The sequence below is a fragment of the Heloderma suspectum genome, chromosome 16 (genome assembly GCF_057233095.1).
Source record: "Heloderma suspectum isolate Gila_16-S chromosome 16, 16-S_ref, whole genome shotgun sequence".
NCBI lineage: Eukaryota > Metazoa > Chordata > Lepidosauria > Squamata > Helodermatidae > Heloderma > Heloderma suspectum.
The window spans coordinates 8313565-8339535 of NC_139473.1; the positions used below are offsets into that span (position 1 = coordinate 8313565).

At 46.0% G+C, this 25971-nt stretch overlaps 1 protein-coding gene and 1 long non-coding RNA gene across 4 annotated transcripts in view; one reads left to right on the forward strand and one right to left on the reverse strand.

Moving 5' to 3' along the window:
* Positions 1 to 25971, reverse strand: part of ACACA (acetyl-CoA carboxylase alpha) — a 264931-nt gene that overhangs the window by 127559 nt on the left and 111401 nt on the right. For all 3 annotated transcript variants that reach the window (XM_084822406.1, XM_084822405.1, XM_084822407.1), the window contains 7 exons: positions 25417 to 25517; positions 24755 to 24843; positions 18523 to 18647; positions 14040 to 14153; positions 9375 to 9488; positions 7867 to 7956; positions 6108 to 6226 (listed from right to left, as the gene is read on the reverse strand). In XM_084822406.1, coding sequence (XP_084678532.1) covers positions 6108 to 6226; positions 7867 to 7956; positions 9375 to 9488; positions 14040 to 14153; positions 18523 to 18647; positions 24755 to 24843; positions 25417 to 25517 — 752 coding nt within the window. The remainder of the gene's footprint in view (positions 1 to 6107; positions 6227 to 7866; positions 7957 to 9374; positions 9489 to 14039; positions 14154 to 18522; positions 18648 to 24754; positions 24844 to 25416; positions 25518 to 25971) is intronic.
* On the forward strand, positions 7704 to 25894 carry LOC146334926 (uncharacterized). The gene is made up of 4 exons (XR_014786099.1): positions 7704 to 7968; positions 11788 to 11866; positions 22577 to 22700; positions 24783 to 25894. It is a non-coding gene; the product is annotated as an uncharacterized LOC146334926 (long non-coding RNA).

The window sequence follows — 25971 nt, forward strand, 5'->3', positions numbered from 1 at the left end:
AGACAGAACAGATTTTACAAAATCCGTACATCCCTAGTTGTGACAGGACAGCCACAATGGGTGGCAGTGGGTGGGGACTTTACTTCCCTCTTATTTTGCTTCCTTTCAGGGAAAAAAAGAATCCATTCTACATCTTTACCGTTTGCTACAATCCTGATGGAGGGCAGATTCTTCTAACATCCATAAAAAGCAACACCTTACTAGAAAGATTGTGTATTCTACACCTTTTCCATAACAATTTGGTTTTGGGAATATCAATCCAGCATCCTGTGAGAATCACAGTCTTCAATTTAATTTGCAAAGAAGATTATGTGGGCTTCTAGTCCCTATGGCTGCAAAGGTGAACTTGTAAAAGGGTGGCCATTTCAGAAGCCAGGGAAGGGTGCAATACAGGATTTCCAAGCAATAATAGAACGGGTGTCAGGACCTTAAAAAAGGTCTCCCCCCACCATGATCCCGTGATGACCAGCAAAAATTATGCACAAGCTATTATATGCAAATGTGATTGATTTAGGGTGCAATCCTATGCATGTTTAGGGAGAAAAAAGTCCTAAAACTCCCAGCATTCCCCAGCCAGCATGGCTGGCTGGAGAATACTTGGAACTGTTGGACTTTTTCCTATCTAAACATACATAGGATTGCACCCTAATTTAAACAAGTTGCAGAAAGTGACTTGGTATCAAGAAAAGATTTTGAATTCCTTCTTTAAGGCTAATAGTATACAAAGCCTTCTTAGGTGATAACCAAGAAACGTCCACTACTCCAAATCATTGGTTTCTATAGGAGCAGAAGGGAAATGTCTCAAAAAGTGTTATTTGTTACATTTTGAATTTAGCTCAAGAATTTCAGCTTTTTTTCTTTTTAAAGAAGAGATCAAGTTTCTAGCATTCATGTCTGCAAAGATATACCTGAAAATACGTGAGCAATGCCTGCTGAAAGCTCAGAAGCCAGAGAAATGGCTGAAGATTTCCAATGTCAGTGTGAACATAGTTCTTTAAATCTGTGCATGGACCAGCAGAAGAAAAAACAGTAAACACTGTAGAATAAAACCAGGGAAAGTAAGAGAAATCATGCACCACCTGTGCTAATTTATATAGGGTGCAGAACTTGGCTTGCCTGGGCACAGAATTTAAAGAGAAGTACATGCAGGGACACCTTTAAAATTGACTATATCCTGTGGATTAGTGTCCAATAAAGTTAGACTGGGGCAGGTTTTGCACATGCCCATTACATTTCAATGCTCGGAAATGCTCCCTTGCGCACAATCCCAGACCATTGTCATGGGTGAAGGCAGTGCTTGCCTTCTAGAACAGGACTCAGCCACAGCTCCTACAGAAAACACTATCTCTTGATCTGGAACCTGTGCTCTTTAATAGTCAATATATGGGGAATCTCTAATTCTGGGGTCTCCAATGTGGTTCCCGTGGGCACCACTGTGCCCACAAACATCTCTCTTGGTGCCAGCCAGGCTCGCTGCCTGACTTGATTTTTATTTTGTTTCCTAAGATATTATTCATTTTTTTTAACTGGGAGGCTGGCATGCTGCAATTTGCCTGCAAACTGAGGGGCCACCCTCCAGCACCATCTTTCTTTGGGTTCAAAACAGTGGCTTTGTGTTTTGGAGCTCAGACCCCCACCTCTGTCTTGGAATTAGATAACTTGCTTCCCTTTTAGTCTCATCAGTTGGCCTGCTGGGAAATTTAGAATTCTGTGACCGGCCATGCCCACCATGGTAGCCGTTTTATGAATGGGCACGCACACACATCCCCGGCAGCCATTTTGTAAGTGCCTCCACAACACTCTCTCAAAATTGCAATGTGCCCACCACACCAAAAGGGTTGGCGCCCCGGATCTAATTTCTCACTCTGCACTTCCTGTCTGTTCCTTCTTCTGATAGTCCACAGACTCCCTGCTTTGCATGCAGAAGGTTCCAGGTTCAATCCCCTACGTCTCCTGGTGGGGCTGGGAAAGAGTCCTGCCTGAAACCTAAAGAGCCGCTGCTGGCCGGTGAACTAGATGAGACCGATGGTCCGACCCTGTGTAAGACAGCTTCCTATCCAAGCCCTGGAGTATTAAAAGAGATGCCAGAGCTGAGCCGCGGGCAAGTATTAAGCCTCGGCTGGGGAAGTACTTGCTTCAATCTAGCTCTACCATCCTCGTTTGGACTCGAGCCTACAGCAGATCCCAAACTTGGAGTCTAAGGGATGCCCGGTGGGGGTTTGAGTTATGCCACCTCCGGCATGAAGAAGAACATTATGGGCAAGGCTCTGCACCAAATGTGGTAATGGGCACAGAATTTGGCTTCCTGAAAATCTCAGCTTTCATTTCGTTCTGTATGTGTGTTTGAAAAATAAGCTTCTGGTCTTTGCGACTGCAAAGGTATGTGCGAAATGAATGATGGGAACAATGCTTGGTAAAAGCCCAGAAACCTGGCAAAGTCTAACACTTCCAATGCTTGGAGGTGGACCATTGAGAAAACCGGGATTCTGCAAAATAAGAGACATTCTGCAAATCGTCCCCATTTGTATGAATTCAGCATTTGCTGGTGTAGAATTTTAAAAATTGTTTTAAGGTGTGGAGGTATAGACTAGTGGATAAACCAGCCAGACCAACATAAAAGCTTCTTGACCAGAAGAAGTGGACCGCTGCACATTTCTGTGTTTAAGGCCTGACTGCTATAGAAGCTTCCGGGCCAGAATCACTCTCTGGTCTGTGCCAGAACTGCCCTACACGTGTCTCCCACCACCCATGAGTTTGGCAAGTGCTGTATCCGACACCTCACGGTTATAGGCAGTAAGTGCTCATCCTCCAAGTTTAGTTTTGCCTGACAATATCAGTGCAGGGCAACTTTTAAAGCAGCCTTCCATACTTCAAGTCCCATCGTTTGGGTGTTGTAGTCTGATACATCTGGAGGGCACCAGGTTGGGGAAGGCTGCTTTAAGGGCTCTCTCAAAAGATATGCCAAGTGATGGGGATCAACTGAGAAAGAGGGATGATATCAACAGAAGGTAAGAGGAGGAAATGAAGAGTGAATAGCCGGGTTGTTGAGGAAGGATCCAGGATTATTTAAAAAAAAAAAAAAACAGTCCTCCAAAATAGCATGCAATTATTTGCAAATATTGTCGAGATGAAGAGAACAGATGAGACCAAATTCAATGGCCCATTTATATCACTGCAGAGAGATCTTTGTGCAGCTGGGCTTGGAGGACTCATTCATTTCGAGCAAAACCAGATTTTGAAGAGGGGGGGGGCAGGAAAAAAAACGTTTCATGAGATGTACTGATGGATTCTCAATGAACCGAGACCAGGCCTCATCGGCCAATCCTGCCAAACATAAAACGAGGAGGAGTATGAAATAAAAGGCAATGGATAGGTGGGAGACAAAGGAAGAAGAAAATAGCACTTCTTTTTTCAAAAAGGGCTGGTGAGTTCCTGTGTTTTTATTTTTTGACTAATTGGTTATGGATCAACAGTGACACCCAGTGGCCAAAGGCGGGCAAGGCAGTTCACAATCCACCCTGTTCCCAGCCCCAAAGAACTCCAGTCCTCTCTGGCCTACACCATACTGCTTTCCGATCTTCCAGGAGCAGATGCAAACTCAAGTGTTTTTCAGTTAAAAACCAGAGCCTTTACACCCCTAAAAGACTTAAGAGTGTGACAAAGCTGCTGTCGGGGGAGCTCGGTCCCTGAGTTTCTGTGTAAGCTGCAGCCACTGTTCCAAGTCTGTTCCCCAAACTGAAAACCAGGAAGTGCGGAATGGCGACTCATACAGACATTTAGGCAGGTTGTCATGGTGTAGTGAAACCAGGGCTTAGAGGGATGCAGTACCAGCACTGCTTTTAGTAGCAGGAACACTGATGTCATCGGCCAACCCCGCAGACTTCCTTGTTACTGCTCAGCTTCGCTGCGATCCTCACAGTAGCAAGGAATTTCCCCAGCAACAATGTATGATAGAGGTGTACAAAATTATGTATTGTGTAGACAATGTAGATACGAAGACATCCCCCCCACAATATAATACTAGAACCCAATAGGGTCCTCCCATGAAGCTGATGGGTGGGAGATTCAGGACAGATAAAAGGAAGGACTGCTTCACACAGCGCAGAGCTAAGCTATGGAATTTGCTGCCACAACATGTAGTGATAGCCACCAATTTGGATGGCTTTAAACGGGAGTTAGACAAACTGCTGGAGGAGAAGGCTACCAACGGCTACTAGTCCTGATGGCTATGTGCTGCCTCCAGTATCAGAAGCAGTATGCCTATGTACATCAGTTGCTGGGGAACATGGGAGGGAGGGTGCTGTTGCACTCATGTCCTGCTTGTGGGTTGCCTGTGGGCAGCTGGTTGGCCACTGTGTGAACAGAATGCTGGACTACAAGGACCCTTGGTCTGATCCAGCAGGGCTCTTCTGATGTTCTTCTGTTTTTATATTGTTCCCTGTTGTCATGCCAGGTAATTTGGGGGTGGCTTGGTCTTGAATGGCCAGTTAAAACCCAAGAGCTCTACAAAAGACCTGCTTCTGTTGGAGATGGAAACTGCTAGGACTGGTTTGTTGATATGGATCAACTCGGCTGCCTTCATTTTTCAACTGTCCTTGGGGGCGAGGCTATGGGGACGATCATGTCGAGCGCCTGTACTGCAAACCTGACCACTACACCACGGCTGCCAATCCTCTCAGATCAGGCGATTTTGTTGCACCTCTATGTCAGAAACAACCAAAATGATCCAATCGCAATCTATGCAGACACACAGCAAAATTACGTGACCTCCAGCGGTGTCTACGTCTGTACATGCAGCAGAAGGAGGTAATAAGGCCTGGTAGTGATGTATTGCATTGTGCCATTTCAGATTGCGGGTGGGGGTGGGGGGATCACATTGTTTTAAAATGCTTAATTATGGATAAACTCCCTGAAAGTAGAAAACCATCATATGAGGGAGTGGGCTGAGCTAGAACCTCTGTCTTCAACGTGCTAATTTTTGACACAGGTGGGGAGAGCATTCAAAAATGGTGTGCATCCCCTCAGGCAGTGTGAAGTGGGACAGTCCGAACACAGCGTCCGAGTGGGTATGAATATGCAGTTTAGGAATTACTGGGTTAAGTATTGCTATTTAAACAAACAAATGAACAGGCCCAATTGTTTTATAGGTTTTTGAGTGAGTGACACAACTCTCTTCCTTGCCTCCAACACCCCACACCCCAGCAACGAAATCTTCAGGAAGGAAGCGGAGTTTTCCCTTCTCTCTAAGGACTTCCCAAGCTTTTCACAAAGCGCCCTTCCATCCTGGACTTTTAACAGTAACCTAACATAGCACTTGTGTAGATGAAGCTTTTCCTGGAAGCTTTTGCATTAAAAGTTACAGCAGAACCAGCATTCGATTTGCTGGTATGCACGCGTGTCTGTTATTTTGCAAAACTGGGAGGATGCCAAGACTACACCACAGCTTGGGAATTCATTATGAGCTTTTTTATATTATGTCTGTCTTCACCCCAGATTTAGGCAGGCTTGCGGCGGGGGAGGAGATTTTCCCACGATTCTTGTATACATTGGAAAAGCCCCTCAGACTTCTAAGAGGATGCCAAGATTACACCGCAGCTCGAGAATTCATTGTGCGCTTCAGTTTTATACTACTTCTGTCTTCACCCCAGATTTAGGGGGAAGAACTTTACCACGATACTTGTACACACTGGAAGAGGCCCTCGGAATTCCAAGAGTGTGGTTTAGATGATCGCCAGCTACAAGACGGAGCAGCGTGGACATTTATTCTACCACGGAACACATTACTGCTCTCTGTAGAGATTGCAAGCTGATGTGGTGATGTGGAGATAGATGAATTGGCCCCTCACATGGAACAATTTAGAAACCACCTGCATGGGGCGGCCATTAATGCATGCACTGGCCCCATTCATCTTCCATCCTTTGGAATAACCAATGAACAACACAACACAGATTCTTTGGCGTTAACGGCCAAGATTTCCCACAATGCAACAGAACAGACATGTATAAAACTCCAGCTTCCCCCACCCACCCCGACTCCTCACACAACCCCGGTCTCCAATCCCCCCGCCCTCCAGATTGGCTCAGTAGTACCTGCATTCAGGCCTAACCTGTTTGGATGCGAAGTGGGTAACATGAACTGGAACTCCACCACACAAGTGTTGTCTTTCAGTTGACGGTGCTGAACGCTATTCAGCTCATAGGCAATGTATGCCCTTCGAACATACACCTGGGAGTTTAAACACACAAACAAACAAAAAAGAGAGCGATCTCTGAGGAGCGTGTTCACAGTTATCCTAAATGCAGTTCCCACACACCTGACAGAAGCCCAGATCCAAACTTAAGAACCTTTATCCACACACTGTGCAGAATGAGGCAGCAGAACTCTGGACTGTACCACTTCAGAACCCATGGGGAGGGCTATTTTAGTATACTTTCTGCCCTCCTCCATATAAAGGGATCCGTGCATGCAGGGAATTTTCTTACACCGCAGGGGGAGGGTAGCATTCCCCAAAATTAGCTCCATATTTCTGTCTGAAGCACTGCTGTCCGGAATTCTTCCACCTCATTCTGTGCAATGGTTCTTCATTCACTTTTTCAGCCAAGGAAAATATAAATTAAAATGGCTACAATGAATTTTCCGAAATTGGTCCTTTTTTTTTTCTTTTTAAAAGTTGCCTCCAAGAAAGAGCGGTTATGCTTGAAACACATGAAGTGCAACAACCGAGAATGTGCACGCTTCTACAAATAAATTGTACCTTTTTCTTCAGCACTTTGTGGGGTTTGCCTCTTTGGGTCGGGGGGTTGTTTGTCTAGAAATGATGCTGTCTTCCCCTTTACTAACAAACTTAGCATTTTCTAGAGCCCAGCAACCACCTGCACTTCCTTGCTTGTTATATGCTGGGAGCAAAGCTTTGCTGTGGAGGGAGAATATCAGAAGATCACTGCTGGATCAGACTGAAGGCCTCTCTAGTCCAGCATTCTGTTTCCACAGAGATCAAACAGATCCCCCAACAAGAACCGAGAAGCAGGACATGAATGCAATAGCGCCCTCCTGCTCATGTTCTCCAGCAAATGGTATAAAGGGTAGGGATGTATGATAAAATTTCAGTTCATTTTTGATCAAGATTCCTGCATTGAGCAGGGGGTTGAACTCGATGGTCTTATAGGCCCTTCCAACCCTACTGTTCTAGGATTCTACGATTCACCCAGTTCACGCTTTCTGGACTGAGACATGATCTGCGGTCGAAGGCCGTACATTTCCAAACGTCATTCACAGACCAAAAAAAAAAAGCATTTAATAGCATGCAAACATGTGAAAAATACGCACGAAAAGATGCATACTTTTGAAATATGCAGACAGATATGCTTTCATCCATAGGAGAAGAATGCATGCATTTCAAGGATGTGCATAATTGAGGCTTACATTTGGAAAAATATATATGGAAATTATGTACGGATTTTTGTGCAGAAAGAAAAAAAACAAAGCCAGCAATCACAAGCAGCGTCCCTCTAGGGGTCAGTAACGACCCGGTGCTTGCACAGGAGGAACCTTTCCTTTCCTTTTCCCCACAACTGAGTACAGAAAAACAAGTTATGCAAGATTAGGGAATACATGCATAGTTTGCTTCATTTGCAATAATGTAGTACGTGTCACAAAACACAATACAGATCACAAAGCGAAACCACTTGGAGCAGAGCTTGGTGCCAATTTTATTCTTTTAAAAGCGCAGCAAGGACACGGCCTTTACTTGATCTTTGAAAAGTTGACTATATTACATGCTTGGGGGAGGAGGGGCGAAGGAAACCACATCCCAGAAGCAAGAGAAAACATTTGTTCAAATGCTTTTCAAATGAGAGGACACCTACCTCCAGAGCTGCCATCCGTACCACTTGATTGCTGTGATAGAAGAAGTTTGGGAGCACATCAAAGATGGACGTCTCCGAAAGAATGAGTTTCTAGAAGAGGAGGTAAACAGGAGTGAGCTTGCCTTCTTCCAACCGGGAGCAATACAGAATGATAACCTGGGGGTGGGGGAAGGTTCTCTTTACCACTCTTATTCTTTCACACTCGACAGGGGTGGCCAATTTGTGGTCCTCCAGATGTTTTGGTGTTTGGCCTACAACTCCCATCAGCCAGCACAGCACCAGTTAAAGGCCCATTTTAAACACCACTTAAAGGCCCATTTCTTTACCGAGGCCTTCCCTGAGCAAGTGTGTGGCCCAGTCCGTTTGTTTGTAATTGTGTGTCGTAGTGGTTTTAAATTGGTTTTAATGTTTTTATTAACGTTTTGTATGAATGTTTTAGTATTATGTATTTGAATGTATATCCTGATGTATTTTCATGTTTTTAATTTCCTTGTAAACCACTTAAGAGATATCTTGAAATATGGACAGTGGTATATAAATCTATTAAATACAAAAATAAATTAAGGGCACAATCCTATGCATATTTAGACAGAAAAAGTCCTACAACTCTCAGCATTCCTCAGCCAGTATGGGAGTTGTAGGACTTCCTTCTGTCTAAACATGCATAGGATTGCATCCTAAAATAGCCAATGGTGAGCTGAGGGCCAAAACATCTGGAGGGCCACCAGCAGCCCACCCTTGCTATAAAGGCAAGCTTTTTTCTAGCTACATGACTGAAGTGTAACACCACTATTTAATTCAGGGGGGAAAGACAATGTTTGGGAAACAACATGTTAGAGAAAAGAAGGTTAAGGAGGACCAGGATAGCAGTCTTCACAAAAGGCAAAACGCTTTTATAGATGGGGGCACTACTGTTTGCTAATCAACATGTCCATAGCCCCAACTCTGTGTGGTAGAGCACGTGCTTCGCATGGAGAATGTAACAGGTTCAAATCCCAAGCATTTCCAGGTAGGGCTAGGACAGACTCCTGCCTGAAACCCTGGACAGCCGCTGCCAATCAGTGAGGAGTCCTTTGCCACTTACATCCCCACTGTTATCTCCAATCAGAGATAATGGGGGAATCCTCCAGAGGGCGGGGCTTATCCTCCAAGGAGGCTCCACAGGACAGATTAAGCCTCCCGGCCGGGAGTTCTACACCCTTCTTGCAGACAATACCGAGCTAGGCAGACGAATGGTTTGGCTCAGTATAAGGCAGCTTCCTACAGTACACCCAAGAGACATGGCCGATGCTTGGGGGACCTAGAACAGGGGTAGGCAATTGCTGTTACTTTTATTTTTACTTGGGGGTCATTCCCCAATCATACATAATACACATGTAGCCAGCATAGATTCTTTTGTCTCTCTGCTCTGTTTCGTTTATGTACTGATTTTATGCTGTTGGAGTATCTGAAAAAAGGTTTAAGAAAATTCAGGTTAAAGAAAAAGGATTACCTATAAACACCCATACCTGGAGGTTCTCTATGCAGAACTGGTGCCCGTACATATCGATGGCTGACAGGAAGATGGATTCCACCTGGTTGTGACGCAGTTCATACGACGGCAAGTGGGAAGCTATGAGGACCTATGGAGACAAAAGGCTCACAGTGCTGAGGGCCAACAAGGAGGCTCGACAGCAGAACTTTAAATCTTGGTTCAAGACCCTGCTCAGCTGTAAATATACGAGGGATCCATAAGGCAAGGTAGCACCTCAGTTCCCCCATCTGTAAAATGGCTCCAAAGAGGGACTGTATTGATGATGAAGGAAATGACAATAAATAATAATGGAGGATGAGGAAAAGACGGCAGAGAAGGAGAAAAAGAGGAAGGAAGAGGAAGAGAAAAAAGAATAGTATAAGGCAGCTCTCTGCAGCTCAGTTTCCCCATCTATAAAATGGATCCAACCACATACTTCAAAAAAGGATCACTTTGATGGTGAAGGAGATGAGGAGGAGGAGAAGAAAAAGAAGAGAAAAAAGGAAAGGAAAAAAATGATAGTGCTTTTGGTAAAAGCTTATCATATTCCTTGTGGGTGAGCAGAAGGTAGCTTAAGATCTCTGGCTGATTTGCAAGGGCTTACTGCTCCCATTTTGATAAACAATAGCAACAGAAAGGCTCTCCCCCCACCCCCCAAAAATCAGTGTGCTAAAACAAAGAAAGCTCAGGATGGGGGAAGCCAGCAGTGAATTTTTATGTAAAAAGGACTGTGAGCCAAGTTCTGCTACTGAGAGGGGGGGGGAGTTACAATCCCCAATCTGTGATGTGTGGTTATTGGGAGGCTTTCAAAAACTCTCTACGATTTTAGAGGAAGGAGCGCTAAATAAGAGAGATACCAACTCTGATTTTGACAATTAAGCCCCTGCCCTCACTGCCCTTGTCAAGCATGGAGAGCCTACAGCCAGCGGGAAGGTGGGCAGGGGAGGAGGCCACCACGATGCCAACGGCAGCAGGATAAAGACATCCGCCAGAGCGCCAGCAGCCCCAGCGTGCCACTGAGAGGTTCAGTAACTCTGAATAGTTCAAGGACAGAGACAGCAATTCGGAGGAAGGCAGAAAAGGTCAGCGAGCGGCTTCAAACACCCAGTTGTTTTCAATGCTCATGCACTGGAATTAAAAAAAAGGGAAAGCAGGGATTTTACCACCCGTCCCGCTGCCCACCCCCACAAAATGGCCAGCTTCCCTGCTAGAAGACTTTTGGAATGGAAATCGGGAGAGTGCAGAGCAGGGTAGCAAAAGGGGAGGCGCAGGGGAAGAAAGGCAGGCTTCCAGGGGTGTAGAATTATTGTGAGACAATTAGATCCTTCTCAGCCTTTTTTTCCCTCACTACTTTAATTATATAGTCAAGCCACAAGCAACCAAGATGGGCTTAAAGAGAGAGAGCGCTTCCCAGGTGTGCATCTAGTATTTAAATTGCAATCCAAGATGGGTATCCTCGTTTGGGGGGAGGGAGAAAGGACACAAATTAAGGTTTTATTTCAAGTCGGGGGGGGGGGGGCAAGTATTTCCATCAATCCCGGGGAGCCGCAAACAGACACCACTGCCTCCTCTTTACAACCCGCAAATCATTTCTCCTGCTGAAATCTGGGGGATGCATCCTGCTTTCTTCCAAGGGTCCCAGGCCTGATGTTGCTTGAATAGTGCTAAGGGTGGACAAATCTATCCATTTTGGTTTCTCTCCATTTCTCCATGTTCCAGTCTTAAGTTTGGTTCATCCCGAAATTTGAGAGGGTTGGGGGGCGGGGGGATGAAAATGTGTACGCAGTTTTTTGTGCAGTTTTCCTATTATACACATTTTGCTAGTGCAAAATGCGGCAGCCAGACTGATAACAGAAGTCAGACGGTCAAAGCATATAACACTGGCCTGGCTGCACTGGTGGCCTATACATTGCTGAACCCAATTCAAGGTGCTGGTTTTGAGCTATAAAGCCTTGCATGTCTTGGGACCAAAATACCTGACGGAGCTCCTCTGCCAATACAAACCTACCTATATGCTATGATCGACATATGAGGCTCTCCTCCGAATACCACCTCCGAGGGAAGTTCAGAAGGTGACAACAAAGGAGAGGGCCTTCTTGGTGCCCCCCTGCCAAGCCCAATTGTGGAATACTCTCTTGCCTGGTGCCAGCATCGTCATCTTTTTGACGCCAGGTCAAGACTTTCTTCTCCTCCCAGGCATCTGAAGGCTTTTTATACATAGGTTTTGGGGGTTACGGTCTGTACTGATGTTTTACTTGTTTTATGATGTTTTAGTATTTTTAATGGACATTGAAGCTTAGGCTTATTAAGACTTAGTGGCTGGCAGCAAGAGCTGAAAGCTAAATACACTGGTATTTTTCAGTATTTTCAGCCCTGCCCCCTTTTGCCTTCTGCCCCACCCACCACAGGAATGCAGCCCTCCAAGAGCATCTCTGGAATGGGACTCAGCCCTTGGAGTGAATGAGGTCGAACGGCCCCACTTTATAGGTAAGCAGCAACACCTTGAACTGGGCTCGGAAATGGACCGGCAGCGAATTGTTGTGAGTTTTGTTTTAAATGCTTTAATTATAAGTTGCTTCACTGAGGCTTTCAAAAATAATGTATTTATTATTTATATAGCACCATCGATGTGCCTGGTGCTTTACAGGGGACAGGTCCCTGGACTGAGGAAGCTTACAATCTAAAATTCGACAGAGGGGAAACAGAGGAGGTGGAGGTAAACGGAGGCCCCAAGAGAAAACAGGGAAGCACGATTAGGCTGACTCCGTCCTGAAAGGCAGGGTAGAAAAACACCACACTAATAAGAATCTCCACATGCCCTTGCCATCAGAAGCAAGGTGGATGGTGACTGGGGAAAAGGCATTTTGGGTTGCAACACAGCACTGTTTATTATTCATTTATTTATGTAAAGTATTTTTATCCCGCTCCTCTGCCAAAAGGGCTCCCAGAGAGGCTTGCACACAATCAGTAAAACAAGACAGTCTCTGCCCACAGGTTTACAATCTAAAGAGACACGACACACAAGGAAAAAGGAATGGGGAGGGAAGAGGGGGGAAATTATGGAGTTTTTCAGCAGGGCTGGTGGAATGGCTCTGCTTCCCCTGTCTTTGGAACTCCCTCACCAGGGAAAGCCACTTCCCTTTTACTCACTAGGCAAAAAATTCTAATCTCCCAGGCACGTCAGGTGGGTTTTTGGTGTTTTACGTACACCCTATACTGGTTCAGGTTGGCTTCTCTGCATTCTGCTGTTTTAAGCATTGGAGTTTGGGATGTTTATTGTTTTCATACATTTGTGTATAATCTATTTATTTAAATTCTTTTTTTAAGCCGCCTTTCAGGACACACTGCCCTCACAAGGTGATTTATAATATTTCAAAAAATACAAATTACAATTAAACATACACAGAGAGACAGGCAAAGAGCAACTGTAGCTGCTAATGATTTGTAAGCACCAAATGCAGACAGAAATGTTAGTCTTTGGGGTAATATAATCAGTGGCATGTAGCCTTCCTGACCAGTCGCCATCGACAGCCTTTATCCTCCATGAATTTGCCTAATCCCCATTTGGTGAAAGCTTTTATTTGCTTTTAACATAGTATTTATTCTATGGTGGATTTGAAAAACCTTTTCCATCTTGGCTGTAGCACTGCTCTCCATCATGGTTAATTGCTCCACTTTTAAACTTTGATCAATCATTATTGATTTCATCGAATGCACTTATCAAATCGAATTGGTTTTACGTATGCCACACAGGGAGACATGTCAGCTGAAGAGCGAGTTAAATTTTTTTTAAAAAAATCCTTACAGGTGTGGAAAGCACACTCTTCCACAATTCTGGCCTTTACAAAAATTATTTTCTATACAAAAAATATACAGGGGGGAAAGGACTGAACCTTTTTGCTAGGCTAAGAGGAGAAGGATAAAAAAGGGGCGTGAATAATTGTTCGCAAAGAGGAACAACTGCCAGTTAAACCTTTTGTGCCTGTATATGCACCTGTGGCAGGGATGAGCCGTGCTACTAAAAACAGGTTTGCACTTGCAGAAACGCGCAAACCTCCCCACCAAACTCCGCAAACCCCCCCAAATCCATATTTTCATGATTTCGCCTATGGAAGAAATGCGCATTTTCATCTGGTGGGTTGTTTAATTTTACAGTTTTTTCTATGACTAAATTAATGTAATAAATAAATAAATTGTGTATAATTCCAGAATTATTTTTTTTTAAAGCAAAACAGTTCACAAGTTTGCGGAATCCATGCAACTCAGGAATAGCTGGTCCGTTGAGGACTCTGTGGGTCGGATTCATAGAAATCCGAACGTATTTGATTCCGTTGCGGATTTCTCCAACATAGCTAATCTTAATTCAAGACCAAGGCACCCCCAAATACTTTGCACTACAACAGGGAATTATATATTGTTGCTGGGAAAATGTATCCCCTCGCCCCCGTGGCTCCTATGAGGACTGCAGCAGAGCTCAGAGGGAACAGGGAAGTCAGGGTGGGGGAATGACAGCAGCGCCCCTGCTAATAAAAAAGTGCTGTCACCGCACCCCTGTGAGCCCTGGCCACTGGGAGCAGGGCAAACATACAGCAGTCTTGCTGTGATGTCAACAGAGGTCAACCTGTATCCAGTGCCCAGGATGGAAAGAACACCCCCTTACCTGTCGGGCCCGTAGTGCCACCTTGGCATTGGTGGTCTTACTGAGCTGGGTCAGATCTGTCAGAATATTAATGAGCTCGTCTGTCAAGGTGGGATCTCGGCCACACAGCTGGTCCTGGAGGAGGAGGAGGAGAGGAGAACGACAAAGTGAATAGGCCCGAGTGGTATGGAGGCAGCCAAGAGCGGAGTGGCCACTCTCAAAATAGACAAAAGACACAGCCGTCCACCGAAATCAAGATGGGAAAAGCAGTGCTCTGCTTGGCTACTACCAGTTCAGCCTGCTCTGCAGCATCTCTTCCGAGGTTGCCGTGGACAGCTGGTACTGTGGCTGGAGAGGGGAGAATTCGAGGGCATGGAACTCATTCTCTATGTATCTGCTGGGCAGAGCTCTGGAGAACCCACATACCTTCCCACTTGAAGTCTGCAGCACCTGGTTAACAAGTAGGCCAGACTCCTGCAAAGTGGAGCCCCTCCCAGATGTGCTGGACCACAAACTCCCATAATTCCCAGCCAGCATGGCCAATGGCATGTTGCAGTGCAACACATCTGGAGGCACCAGGTTAGGGAAGGCTGAAGTAGACACTGAACAAGCAACTGTCTGCAAAAAGTATTGTCTTTGGACTGGTTATTTATGGGGTGGTATGGTGGGGGGGTTAATCTGATAGTTGTTGTTTTAACAACAACTGCAACTAAATTTTGCAGCATGGAGTGTTCCTCCTCCACCCATATGCAGGATATACAATTCCTCCCCTCTCCCCAGTTTTCCTCCCACCCTCCACCTCCCCCAGTCAGCTGTGATCACTGAGCATCCTCACTCCTCACGCAGCCGTTTAGGGGTTTCCCCCACTCACCCCTTACGGGTTTTCCCCCCATGAAGAGTTGTTTGTATTTCTGCAAACTTCGGGGATCCCCCAAGTCCCCTGGCACATAAATGGTTCCATTCTGGCTTCATAAGGATCCACACTCACCTCTGAACTTTAGAAATGACAAGGCATGATAGATTTTGTGTTCATAATGCCATTTTTGTTTCGTTGGAACTCTTCTATTCCCCCCCCCTCCCCCAAATATTCAATTGCCTTAGACTGTGATCCCCTGAGAATAGGACTAATAATATTTAGGGGGGCAAAGATGCTGTTCAGTTGCTCTGAGCCCATGGAAGAGAGCAGGATATAGGTCAAATAAATAATACGATATAAATAAATGTGACAAGGGAAGAAAGTGACCTTAAGCTTTTTTTTTAATTGGGGAGGATACTACGGAGAATATTACAGCTTCCCAGAATAGGTGGTGTTTTCTTTAAAACAGCGAGGTGTTGTTGTCATTTTTTACAGGGTGAGCCTTTTTTTTTTTTTAAGTATCTGGTTCCCTCCAGATGCTTTGGTCTGCAACTCCCATCAGCAACAGCTAGCACAGTCAGGAACAATGGGAGCTGTAGTTCAAACCCTGGGATGGATCCCAGTTGGAGAAGCTCAGTCTCTGAGAGTGGACGCTTACATTGCTGGAATGGCACAGACAAGATGGAGATCTCAATAAGCTTGGGTGTCCCAAGACATTAAAAAAAAAAAATCCTCAAGGGGGCGGGGGGAATTAAAAGGTGGGGAGAAACACCAAAACAGACCAATGCATGCTCAATGGCTGCAGAATGCTTAGTGATTGTTTGGGGGAAAACAGAAAAGGGAGGGGGAATGCAATGGAACATTCTGGAAAAGGGTATGGCTGATTGGCTGGCAGCCTGAACAGGAGTACGCCGCACAGCAACATTGTACCTCTGATTTCCAGATCCTGTGGGCAAACAGGAGATGGGAGGGCCAGTCAGAATGATGCCTTCCTCAGGGTGGGCGTCAACTGTCGGCATGGTTGGGCACCTGCCCAGGGCCCACACCCCAGCAGGGCCCCACGCACAACAGCCCCCTGGAGTTGCCCCTCCTCTTCACCACTGCAGCCTGCTTGTTCGCCTGCCTCTCGCTCTGGCCCAGACAGCGGTGGTGGTGAGGAGGAGGAGGAGGAGGAGCAGGAGAGGTGGTGCTTCCCGTTTGCTCCCTGGTTCTCTGCCTGTCAAGCAAGCAGGTGGCAGTAATTATGAGAGAGAGGATGAGGAGCAAGAGTAGCTCATGCGACAATGGCGGTGAGAAGGCAGACGCCCTGAGGGAGAAGGGCCATTGCGAGTGCCTTTTTAAGGGCTCTCAAACCCCTGGCCCTGGCCTTCCTTTTGGGCTTCCAAGAGGCGTCTGGCTGGGCACCATCGGAACCAGAACACTGGGTCAGCGGGACCCTTGTTCTGATCAACCTGTGCTCTTCTGATGGGCCTGGCCCACTTCCCAATCAGGGAGAGAGCAAGTCCAATTCCTTCTCACTTCGAAAAGCCCTCAGGACTGGCACAGGTGAACCTCCAAAAAAGGAAGCATGGGGAGAGGAGGGGGGGAGTTTAAAGCCCCTTCCTCGCACAAAGAAATCATCAAACCACCACAGAAAAACAAAGCCGGGTGGCAGCGTCCCATCGGCTCGGGCTTGCCCCTGATTGGCAAAAGGAGGCGAGCGGTGCCTCAAACGGCTTCTTTGACAAGGCCTAACGCCTCCCCGGCACCCCCCATGTAATTACACACTTGAGTGACTGGACTCTGAAGAAAATTGAAGGCCTGAGCCGCGAACAGCTGCCATTTTCTCTCTCCATCATGCCGGCATGATTGCTTGAGAAATGAACAGCCCCGGCTCAAAGCTACTCCAGAATTCTCAGAGGAAATATGGCTCCGTGTTCAAATAATGAGATTCTTAAGGCAAGCGTTACTTACAATCACACCGCCAAAAAAGAAAAGGAAGGAAAAAGGGGAAGGGGGGAGGTGAAATGGAGGGGTCGAAAGAGAGAGAGAGAGAGAGAGAGAAAGCAAGGTCCTTATACCTTACAAATTAGTATTTAAGGAAGCTGGTGGCAGTTTGGGTAGATGTTACTTGTCAGCTGTTCTTAGAGGATGAGAAAGAGAGACAGGGGTGTATTGTTTTTAATTTTTGGTTTCGTAATCTATTTTTAGAGACAGGAATCCACAAAGTCTTTAGCAAAAAAAAAAAAAGCGACAGGGGCTAGCAGCTTGGGTAGCCCAACTCCATTAATTAGCGTCTTTGAAAGCATGACACAGACAATGATTGATGCCATCAATCTTGGTGTTAACTCTCCCACGTGCCCTATAAAAAGGCATTTTTTTCTTTGCTCAAGTGTTATTTTAAATTAGTCAAACTTCTCCCCATCTTTTAGGATGGGGGGGGGGAGTGAAGTGAATTGCCATTTTTCACTCTACTTCTAAAGGGGTGGAGAAGAACTAAAATCAATGGCTGATCTAGGATTGTTATAGCAAAAAACCCCAAACTCATCTTTAAGCAAGAGGTTCTTAGAGAAGATAAAGGTTTCTAGCCATGCAAGGAGTTTTGTAGATGGCAATTTGCACTTTATTAGAACTCCGCAACATGTGTTGCATTTGCAGCTTTGGCATTTGAGCCCTTTGTTGTACTTGTCAGGGAAAAACAAGCTACAGGAACATGATTTTGGGGTGCTGGTGGGGGTATAGATTCACACATGTGCACATGTGTGTTCGTGTACATATGACAGAAACCGCAAGAAAACTAGCCCATTTCGAAAGCCCAGTGCTTTCGAAAACACCTCGCTGTTAAAACTGCTGCTAAGCCTACTATCAGTTTCAAAGCTGTAACATACAGCTATAACACGCAGTAAACTAAAAAAGATTCCATATATGGGTCCTAGTTCATAGAAATGTACAACTGGAATGAGCCACAAAAGCCGCAAAGTGTAAGCCCTTGCTCAAAGAAACAGGAACAACCTGGTGCCCTCCAGACATTTTAAACTACAACTCCCAGAATTCCTGACCATTGGCCATGCTGGCTGGTCGAAAACATCTGGAGAGCACCAGGTTGAAGGCTGATCTAATCCAACTGTGCCCCCATACAGACCAGCAGTCTTCAATTTTTGCAGACCAGAGACCACCTTTGGCCCAAACATGCATTTGGGGACTCACTCCCTATTTCTTTTTACCAGACTTCCCCAACCTGGTGCCCTCCAGATGTTTTTGACTAGAACACACCTCATCCATGACTCTCATGATGGATGGGGCTGATGGGAGTAGTACTCCAAGTTGCAGTGGGCTCCAGATTGGAGAGAGCTGCTTTTTCTACTATATATCCATGCAGTGGTAGTGCTGCAGTCGTGAACTGTACCTTAGGTCAGGCCAAAATCCGTACAGACAGAAGGTGCGTTGTGTAATAGGGCTCCTCAAGAGCAAATAACTCAAGTGAAGCAATGGACAGCATACCAGTTCAAACTGGATACTGTACCCTTCCTCCCAACATCCTCAACCAAACCAGCGGGCATAGTAGATCTTGGGACAATAACCCTGAGATTGGAACCTCTGGCATTCCGAATTCGTTAGGAAGAGCCCAATGAAACAAAACCCTCGAATGCCCTCAAGAGCCTGACTTACAATGAGCATCGTCACAAGAAGGTTCTTCTTGGTGACTTGAGCGTGAGAGAAGATGTAGTTCAGGACGGTGTTCATGTCACTTTTGTTCTCTTCCCGAAGGGCAAAGACACACTTATCATAGTGACCTGTGGGTAGAAAGCAAACCAAGCTATATCATAGGGCTGTTGAGCCATGGGCCAAATCTGAACCACCAGGGGTCCCCAAACAGCCCTCTGGGCTACCCCAGTCAGCCACCCCCACTTCTCCTGGCCCCAGCCCCTTTCCCTCCGATCCTTTGGTGTTTCCCAGCTTTTGCACATTTTCCCCTTGTTCTAAAAGGCTGAAATGCTTCTTCTGAGGCTCAGTCACTGGCCGTAACAGCATAAGCTAAAACACGCTGGTATTTTAGGCCCCGCCCCTTTCACCTTCAGCCCCACTCATTAACAGAATGCGGCCCCTGAGAGAAGCTGAATTCCATCTTCAGGCTGAAAGGGGTTTAACTGGTATAATATATCTCAGATTGGAGGTAAATGCACGGATATTCCTCAAGCCCCGCCCCCTGAAGGAACCCAAGGAGGCTCCACAGGCCAGATGGAGAATGTCCGAGGGCCACATTAGGCCTATAGCCGGAGGTTCCACATCACCAATGCATATATATACTAGTACTCAAACGAGGATGCTTTATTATAGGAAGCTGGCTAATTACCAGAGAAGATTACTTGGCCATTTAGACCGCCCTTGTCCATAGCACTGGTACAGGTCTCCAGGGGCTTGGGGAGGGATGTCCGAGGAATTCATCTGGGGGGTAGAGCTCATCAAAGCCCCCCCAGACTCTGGCTCATTTCCCCATGAACCGGCCCAACTCGATCTACATTGAGTTGAGCCAGCTCACAGATCTTCCAGGGATTTTTTAAATGTAAATAGAAATTTGAACAAATCACAGATGTAATTTGCATAATTTGCACAAATCGCAACCACACATTTCTGCAAATTTCTATTTACCAATTTGTTTTTTAAAAATGAAAAAGGTCCCAGATTTCAAGAAAAACCCGCATCACATCTCGCAAATGCAAGCAGAGCTGGGGGCACCATGGAAATCTGGCGAGCCCAAAAAGGTCCGGATCTCCCGATGATGGACAACCTTAGTCTCGGGAAGAGAGAAGTACTTTCCTATTACCTGATCCCAAATCCTTTCAACAGGAGGCCAAACTTGGGTACTTCTGCCCGCAAGGCAGGTGCTCCTACCAGTGACTGGGCTCCCTCTGCAACATGCTAACAAACAGTACATGCTTTCCCAGGCGCCAGTGGGAAAGTATTTTCCTTCAGCATTCCACAACTTCAGGGGAATATGCCATGCCTCCTTGGGTTCTGACATTTTTAATGTCATTTAACAGTGCAAGGTCTACCTCATTTGCTTCTTATCCCATCCCATCCCTGCCCCCCACCGCCCCACCGCAAACTCTGGACAGTATTCAACGGTGTCATTCTGCAAACTCAAACAGCACTAGTGGAGCTCCGCTGAATGTTTCTGTTGTGCAAGAGGTTGCCCATTACACTTGCACAACCAGTTGCACAAGGAATTGCATAACCTGTTGCACAATGGGTTGCGCAAGCATAATGTACAACCACTTGCACAACCGCACCTTCGTAAACGTAACTTTGGTGGGATTCTTCTCTTGCGCATAGTTCAGAACCTAGTTTCCACTAGTGCAACACCATTCGTGCTAACGGAATGCCACCGTTGGATACTGCCATCTGTTTCTGGGGTTCTTCAGGAGCTTACTTTAATGAAATAAAAACAGTAATGGCAGGCAAGCTTCTCTGAAAGACAGCTCAATCAGCAGTCAACCATTATCCATCTTCCCCTGCAATGCGCAGTGTAAGGCGAGTGTTGAGAGACTAATTTCTGCTCTAGATCAGGGTTGGGAATTCTCAGATCAGGGTTGGGAATTCTCAGAGCTAAAAGTCAGGAATCAGGTATCACAAGCCAGGAGTCAAAAGCCAAGAGACAAAGCCAGGAGTCAAAAGCCAGGAGTCAAAAGCCAGGAGTCAAAAGTCAAATGACAAAGCCAGGAGTCAAAAGCCAGGGATAACTGCTATTGCCTAAGCCAAGGCTGAGGATCCTCAGGTCCTCCTGGGGGACAAATCCGGCCCTCCGGAATTCCCCAGATGTTCATACTCCTTTCCCCCGACCGTACCCCATTTTCCCTAAGCATCAATTGTTTGGTAGTCTCCCAGCTTTTGTGCAGATTTTTCCCCATTCTAAAAGGTTGAAATGCCTCTCCTAAGGCTTAGTTCCTGGCACTGAGAGCTTTAAGCTAACACATGCTGGTATTTGGGGCATTTGGGGTATTTGGGGGGGGGGTGCTCCTTTTGCTTTCAGCCCCACCCACCACTGGAACGTGGCCCCTGAGAAATTAAATTCCAACCTGAACAGGAAATCTTTATAGTCCTTCCTGTGCATGAGGAGGCTGGTAGCTTATCACATTTGTGATGAGTACACAGATCTGAGAGTTCTCAGTTCTAGTCCCTGCAGCTCCTGACTGTCACCTTCAGAGCACAGCCAAGTGAGTTCTGCAGCAAACAGAGGTTCCTTTACACACAAATACTTGTGGGAAGTGGGCTTTGGGGGTAAAACAAATCTGAAAACCACCTATCTAGCTCCTCAGCCTGGCTGCTACCCATCACGGCTCCTTAAGAGTGCCAGAAAGCAAGGTTTTCCATTACAAGGTCATCTGTAGCACTGAAATAGGAGTGGAAATTGATCTCCCAGTTTTCAAAAAAAGAAAGGGGCAGGTTAGCAAGGTGTACCAGAAGGCAGCGGTATTTTCTACAAACAGAATTTCGAGCTGTGTAGTGCATTACTGCCATCCGGTGGTCATCCGCAATACGGAAAGATTTGAAAAATATCAGGGATTTTGTCCAGTTTTCCCCCACTTAAAAAAAAATAAAAATAAAATCAAAGAGTATCGCCGGATTTGCAGCCACAAACGTTTTGCCTATTCTCACTTGACATGAATTGAGGGGCTTATTTTTATTTGCAATACTCTGAGGTATGAAAGGAGTTTGGGGAGGGACCAGTGCTATAGCAGCATCAGGGCGTACAGCATTGAAGCACCAGGATCTTTTTATTACCGGGGATGCTGACGTCATCTGCCAACCGCCTCAGAATTCCCTGTTCCCTCTGAGCTCAGCTTCAATCCTCACAGCAGCAATGAGTTTCCCCAGCAACAATATATTGTTCCGCATTGTAATGCAAAGAATTTAGGGAGGCTTGGCATGGCAGAGCACATACTTTGCATGCAGAAGGTCCCAGGCTATTTAAAACCATGAGGACTGGAATCTTATTTTATCTTAAGGGAACGTAACTCCATGGTAGAGCACATAATTTGCATGCAGAAAGTCCCAGGTTATCTAGAACCATGAGGACTAGAATCATACTTTATCATTAGGGAAACACAGCTCAATGGTAGATCACATACTCTGCATGTAGAAGGTCCTGGGTTATTTAGAACCATGAGGACCGGAACCTCATTTTATCTTTAGAGAAACACAGCTCGATAGTAGAGCACATACTTTGCATGCAGAAGATCCCAGGTTGAATCCCCAGCAGCATCTCTGATTAAAGGCACAAGCCTATGTGCATTTACACAGGAAATTGTCATACTACTCCCAGCATTCCCCAGCCAGCCATGTTGGCTGAGGAATGCTGGGAGTTGTAGAACTTTTTTTCCATCTAAACTTTTTGGTGTTGTGGGATATTTTTCTACCCCCATAACAAATCTTGTGAATGGGAAAGAGAGAAAGAGAGAGAGAGCTAGCTAAGGTGAAATCCTATGCATGTTTAGACAGAAAATGTCCTACAACTCCCAGCATGCCCCAGCCAGCATGGCTGGCTGAGGCATGCTGGGAGTTGTAGGGCTTTCTGTCTAAACACTTATAGGATTGTGCCCTGAAAGGCTCAGGAAGCAGGAAAGACCGCCACCTGAAACTCTGGAAAGCCACTCCTAGCGAAAGTAGATAGATAAATAACTTGAAATAACGCAGCTTCTTATGTTCTTATGTGTTAACATAGCAAAAAAAAAAAAAAACCAACTCAGTTGAAATGCCAAAGAAGAGAAGGAATACATGCCTCGAAGACAGGTGCTCATTCTGCCACAGCCCAGGGGCAACGGGTGGACCAGACATGAATGCAAGAGGTAACCTGAGTCATTCTGGGAGAAGGATCAAAAGAACCCTGCCTGATATTGCATGTCAGATGTGCTGTGAACTTAATGGAACAGGTCTCTTGATTTATTCCGGGCGGGAGATTAACTCTTGTCTAAACCATGCGTCCTGTCAGCAATTAAGATGGACACCTCCAAGGGGCGAAGTCTGTCAATTCTTGCCCAGAAAGTAGAGTGGCTTTAACTTAAATATTAGCAAAAAGCAAATTATTGGCGTGTCTCCAATATTCCAGTTTTGGACAAAATATTGGAGTGCGTGGTGGCCTCCCAACTCCAGGGATTCCTGGATGAGACAGATTATCTAGATCCATTTCAATCTGGCTTCAGACCTGGTTATGGGACAGAAACAGCTTTGGTCACCTTGGTGGATGACCTACGCCGGGTAGAGTGTGTCCCTGTTGGTTCTGCTGGACCTCTTAGCAGCTTTCGATACCATCAACCACAGCATCCTTCTGGGCTGCCTCGCTGGGATGGGACGTGAAGGCACTGTTTTGCAGTGGCTCCATTCCTTCTTGGAGTGATGGACCCAGAAGGTGGTCCTGGGGGACTTCTGTTCGACTCCCTGGCCATTGGCTTGTGGAGTCCCTCAGGGTTCTGTTTTGTCCCCCATGCTATTTAACATATACATGAAACCACTGGGAGAGGTTGTCTGGAGTTTTGGGGTTCGGTGTCACCAGTACGCTGATGACACCCAACTCTACTTTTCCTTTCCCTCTAATTCCAAGGAAGCTGTTGGGGTGCTGAACCGGTGTCTGTCAGCAGTAATGGACTGGATGAGGGCAAACAAATTGAAGCTTAATCCAGACAAGACAGAGGTGCTCCTGGTCAGTCGAAAGATAGATCAGGGAATAGGGAGACAGCTTGTGCTAAATGGAGTCACACTCCCCCTGAAGACACAGGTTCGCAGCTTGGGTGTACTTCTGGATTCAGCCCTGAGCCTGGATGCCCAGGTTTCAGCGGTGGCCAGGAGTGCATTTGTAAAGTTAAAGCGAGTGCACCAGCTTCGCCCGTTCCTTGAGATGTCTGACTTGGCCACAGTGACACATGCCTTACTTACATCCCATTTGGATTACTGTAACACACTCTACGTGGGGCTGCCTCAGAAGAGTGTTCAGAAACTTCAGCTGCTTCAAAGAGCTGCTGCCAGACTGCTGACTGGGGCTGGTTACAGGGAGCATACAACTCCCCTGCTAAAACAGCTTCACTGGCTCCTAGTCTGTTTCCGGGCACAATTCAAAGTGCTGGTTATGTCCTATAAAGCCCTATAGGGCTCTGGTCCAGGTTATCTGAAAGACCGTATTCTGCCCTATGAGCCTACTCATGCCCTGACATCTTCAGGGGAAGCCCTTCTCGCCACCATCACAGGCATGCCTGGTGGGAACGCGGGAGAGGGCCTTTTCGGTGGCTGCCCCAAGGCTCTGGAACTCCCTTCCCAGGGAGGCGAGAGTGGCACCCTCCTTGATATGCTTTCGTATGCATGTAAAAACTTTTTTGTTCCAGCAGGACTTTGGGGATAACTAGTCGGGGACCTGTGAAGATATGATGGATGGGTACTATTTTTCTTGTTGTCTTTTAATGTTTTGATATTTTTACAATTTTAATATTGATGATTTAATTATATTTTAAACTTTTGTACACTTGTATTTATATTTCTATTTATAGGTTTTAAGTGTATAAGTTTTAATGTGGTAAAGCCAGCTTGAGTCCCAGTATTGGGGAAAAGGTGGGATATAAATATCATCATCATCATCTGCCATCTGGTGGCCAGACATCTTATTGCAACACCTCCAGCCTTACCATGAATTAGCTTCTGCCAACCATACATCCTCCAGATGTGTTGGACTGCAACTCCCATAGTTTCCAGCCATATGAATGATGGGAGTTGCAGTCCAACATATCTGGAGGCACCAATCTGGGGAAAGCTGCTGGTAAACAAGTAGCCATGCTGCACTCGTTTCGCGCACATTGGACATTCCCTCCTCCACCCCCACCCAGAAATTCAAATCCTGAAGTTGCACAAGACTCACCATGTTGGAACTGGGTTTCCACCTTCAGGTACTGCCGAAGCAAGTCCATCACCACAGTCTTCATGTGCCCTCGGATGCCGCTACGGTACCTGCAACACCCCCCCCCAAGTGAGACGAGAGAAGCTGCTAGTCCTCATGGTCAGATGGTTCTGCTGCAAGACATGCACACACTGCCAAGTTCTTCATTTGCTAGGGTGTTTTTTTTTTTCATCCTGCCAACACACACTGGGCCAGTTCGCACAACACGACGGTGGTTAATAAAGGGTTCTGAGTGGGTTGTTAACCGCCCCAGCCACCCACCCTCACCAGGTTTAGACATCATGACAAGTCACACTCAGCAAGGGTAATTAGGTAAATTGGGACAGCACGCAACAGGCATGTGCAGGGTGCTTAACTGTGGCTTATTAACTACCCTCATGTTGTGCACGTGACTTCTCTGCGGCCATTAAGGCTAGAATCAGCTTTTATGATAAAGTGAATTTCCTCAGAGTCCAGCAGCTCCACCAGATTTTGCAGCAGATGTCACAATTCTGTTTCATGGTGTCTTCGCAGCTTTACCTTCTCTGCATTGGCTTTTGGGGCTTGGATCCCAAACTAAAAACACTCTGCTGGCGCTCTGTTTCAAGTTTGGCCAGTGTCAGTTTCTCAACACGCTGACTCACCTCTGTACCAGCTGTACAATACTCTGGGTGTTCATGAAGAAGACCTCACGCTCTGATTTACGATTCAGGGTAGCCGCGTGACTGTCCAAGATATTGGCGATCTACCGGAGGGAAAAGAGCAATAAAAAGGGGCTGGGAGGTATTGAACTTGATGGAGTTTCCATGCAAGCAAAAAATCAACAGCGAGAATCTGAAACTTGCATGGATGCACAACTCTGCGACTATGCACACATCCCAGGGCTTTTTCCTTTCCTTTTTTAAATGCAGCTTTCTAGCGCTTAAAGATTGCAAAGGTGTGTTGTAATTTCCAAAACTGTGATTGGGGATGGAAGGAAGAGGGAGACGTGGGACTCAACAGGACAAACTTTATGCTTAGCTCCTTGCCCTACCCTATGAATAGCAGAAAACATTGTGCAAAGTAAGCATTTATATGCAAATTAACATCATTTGAAAAGAAAAAAATTAAAAATATAGTTTTATCCTGCCTTTTATCTCACAAAACATGTTGCTCGAGGCAGTTTATGAACTGATCTAACACGCTCTTTTAAAAAATCA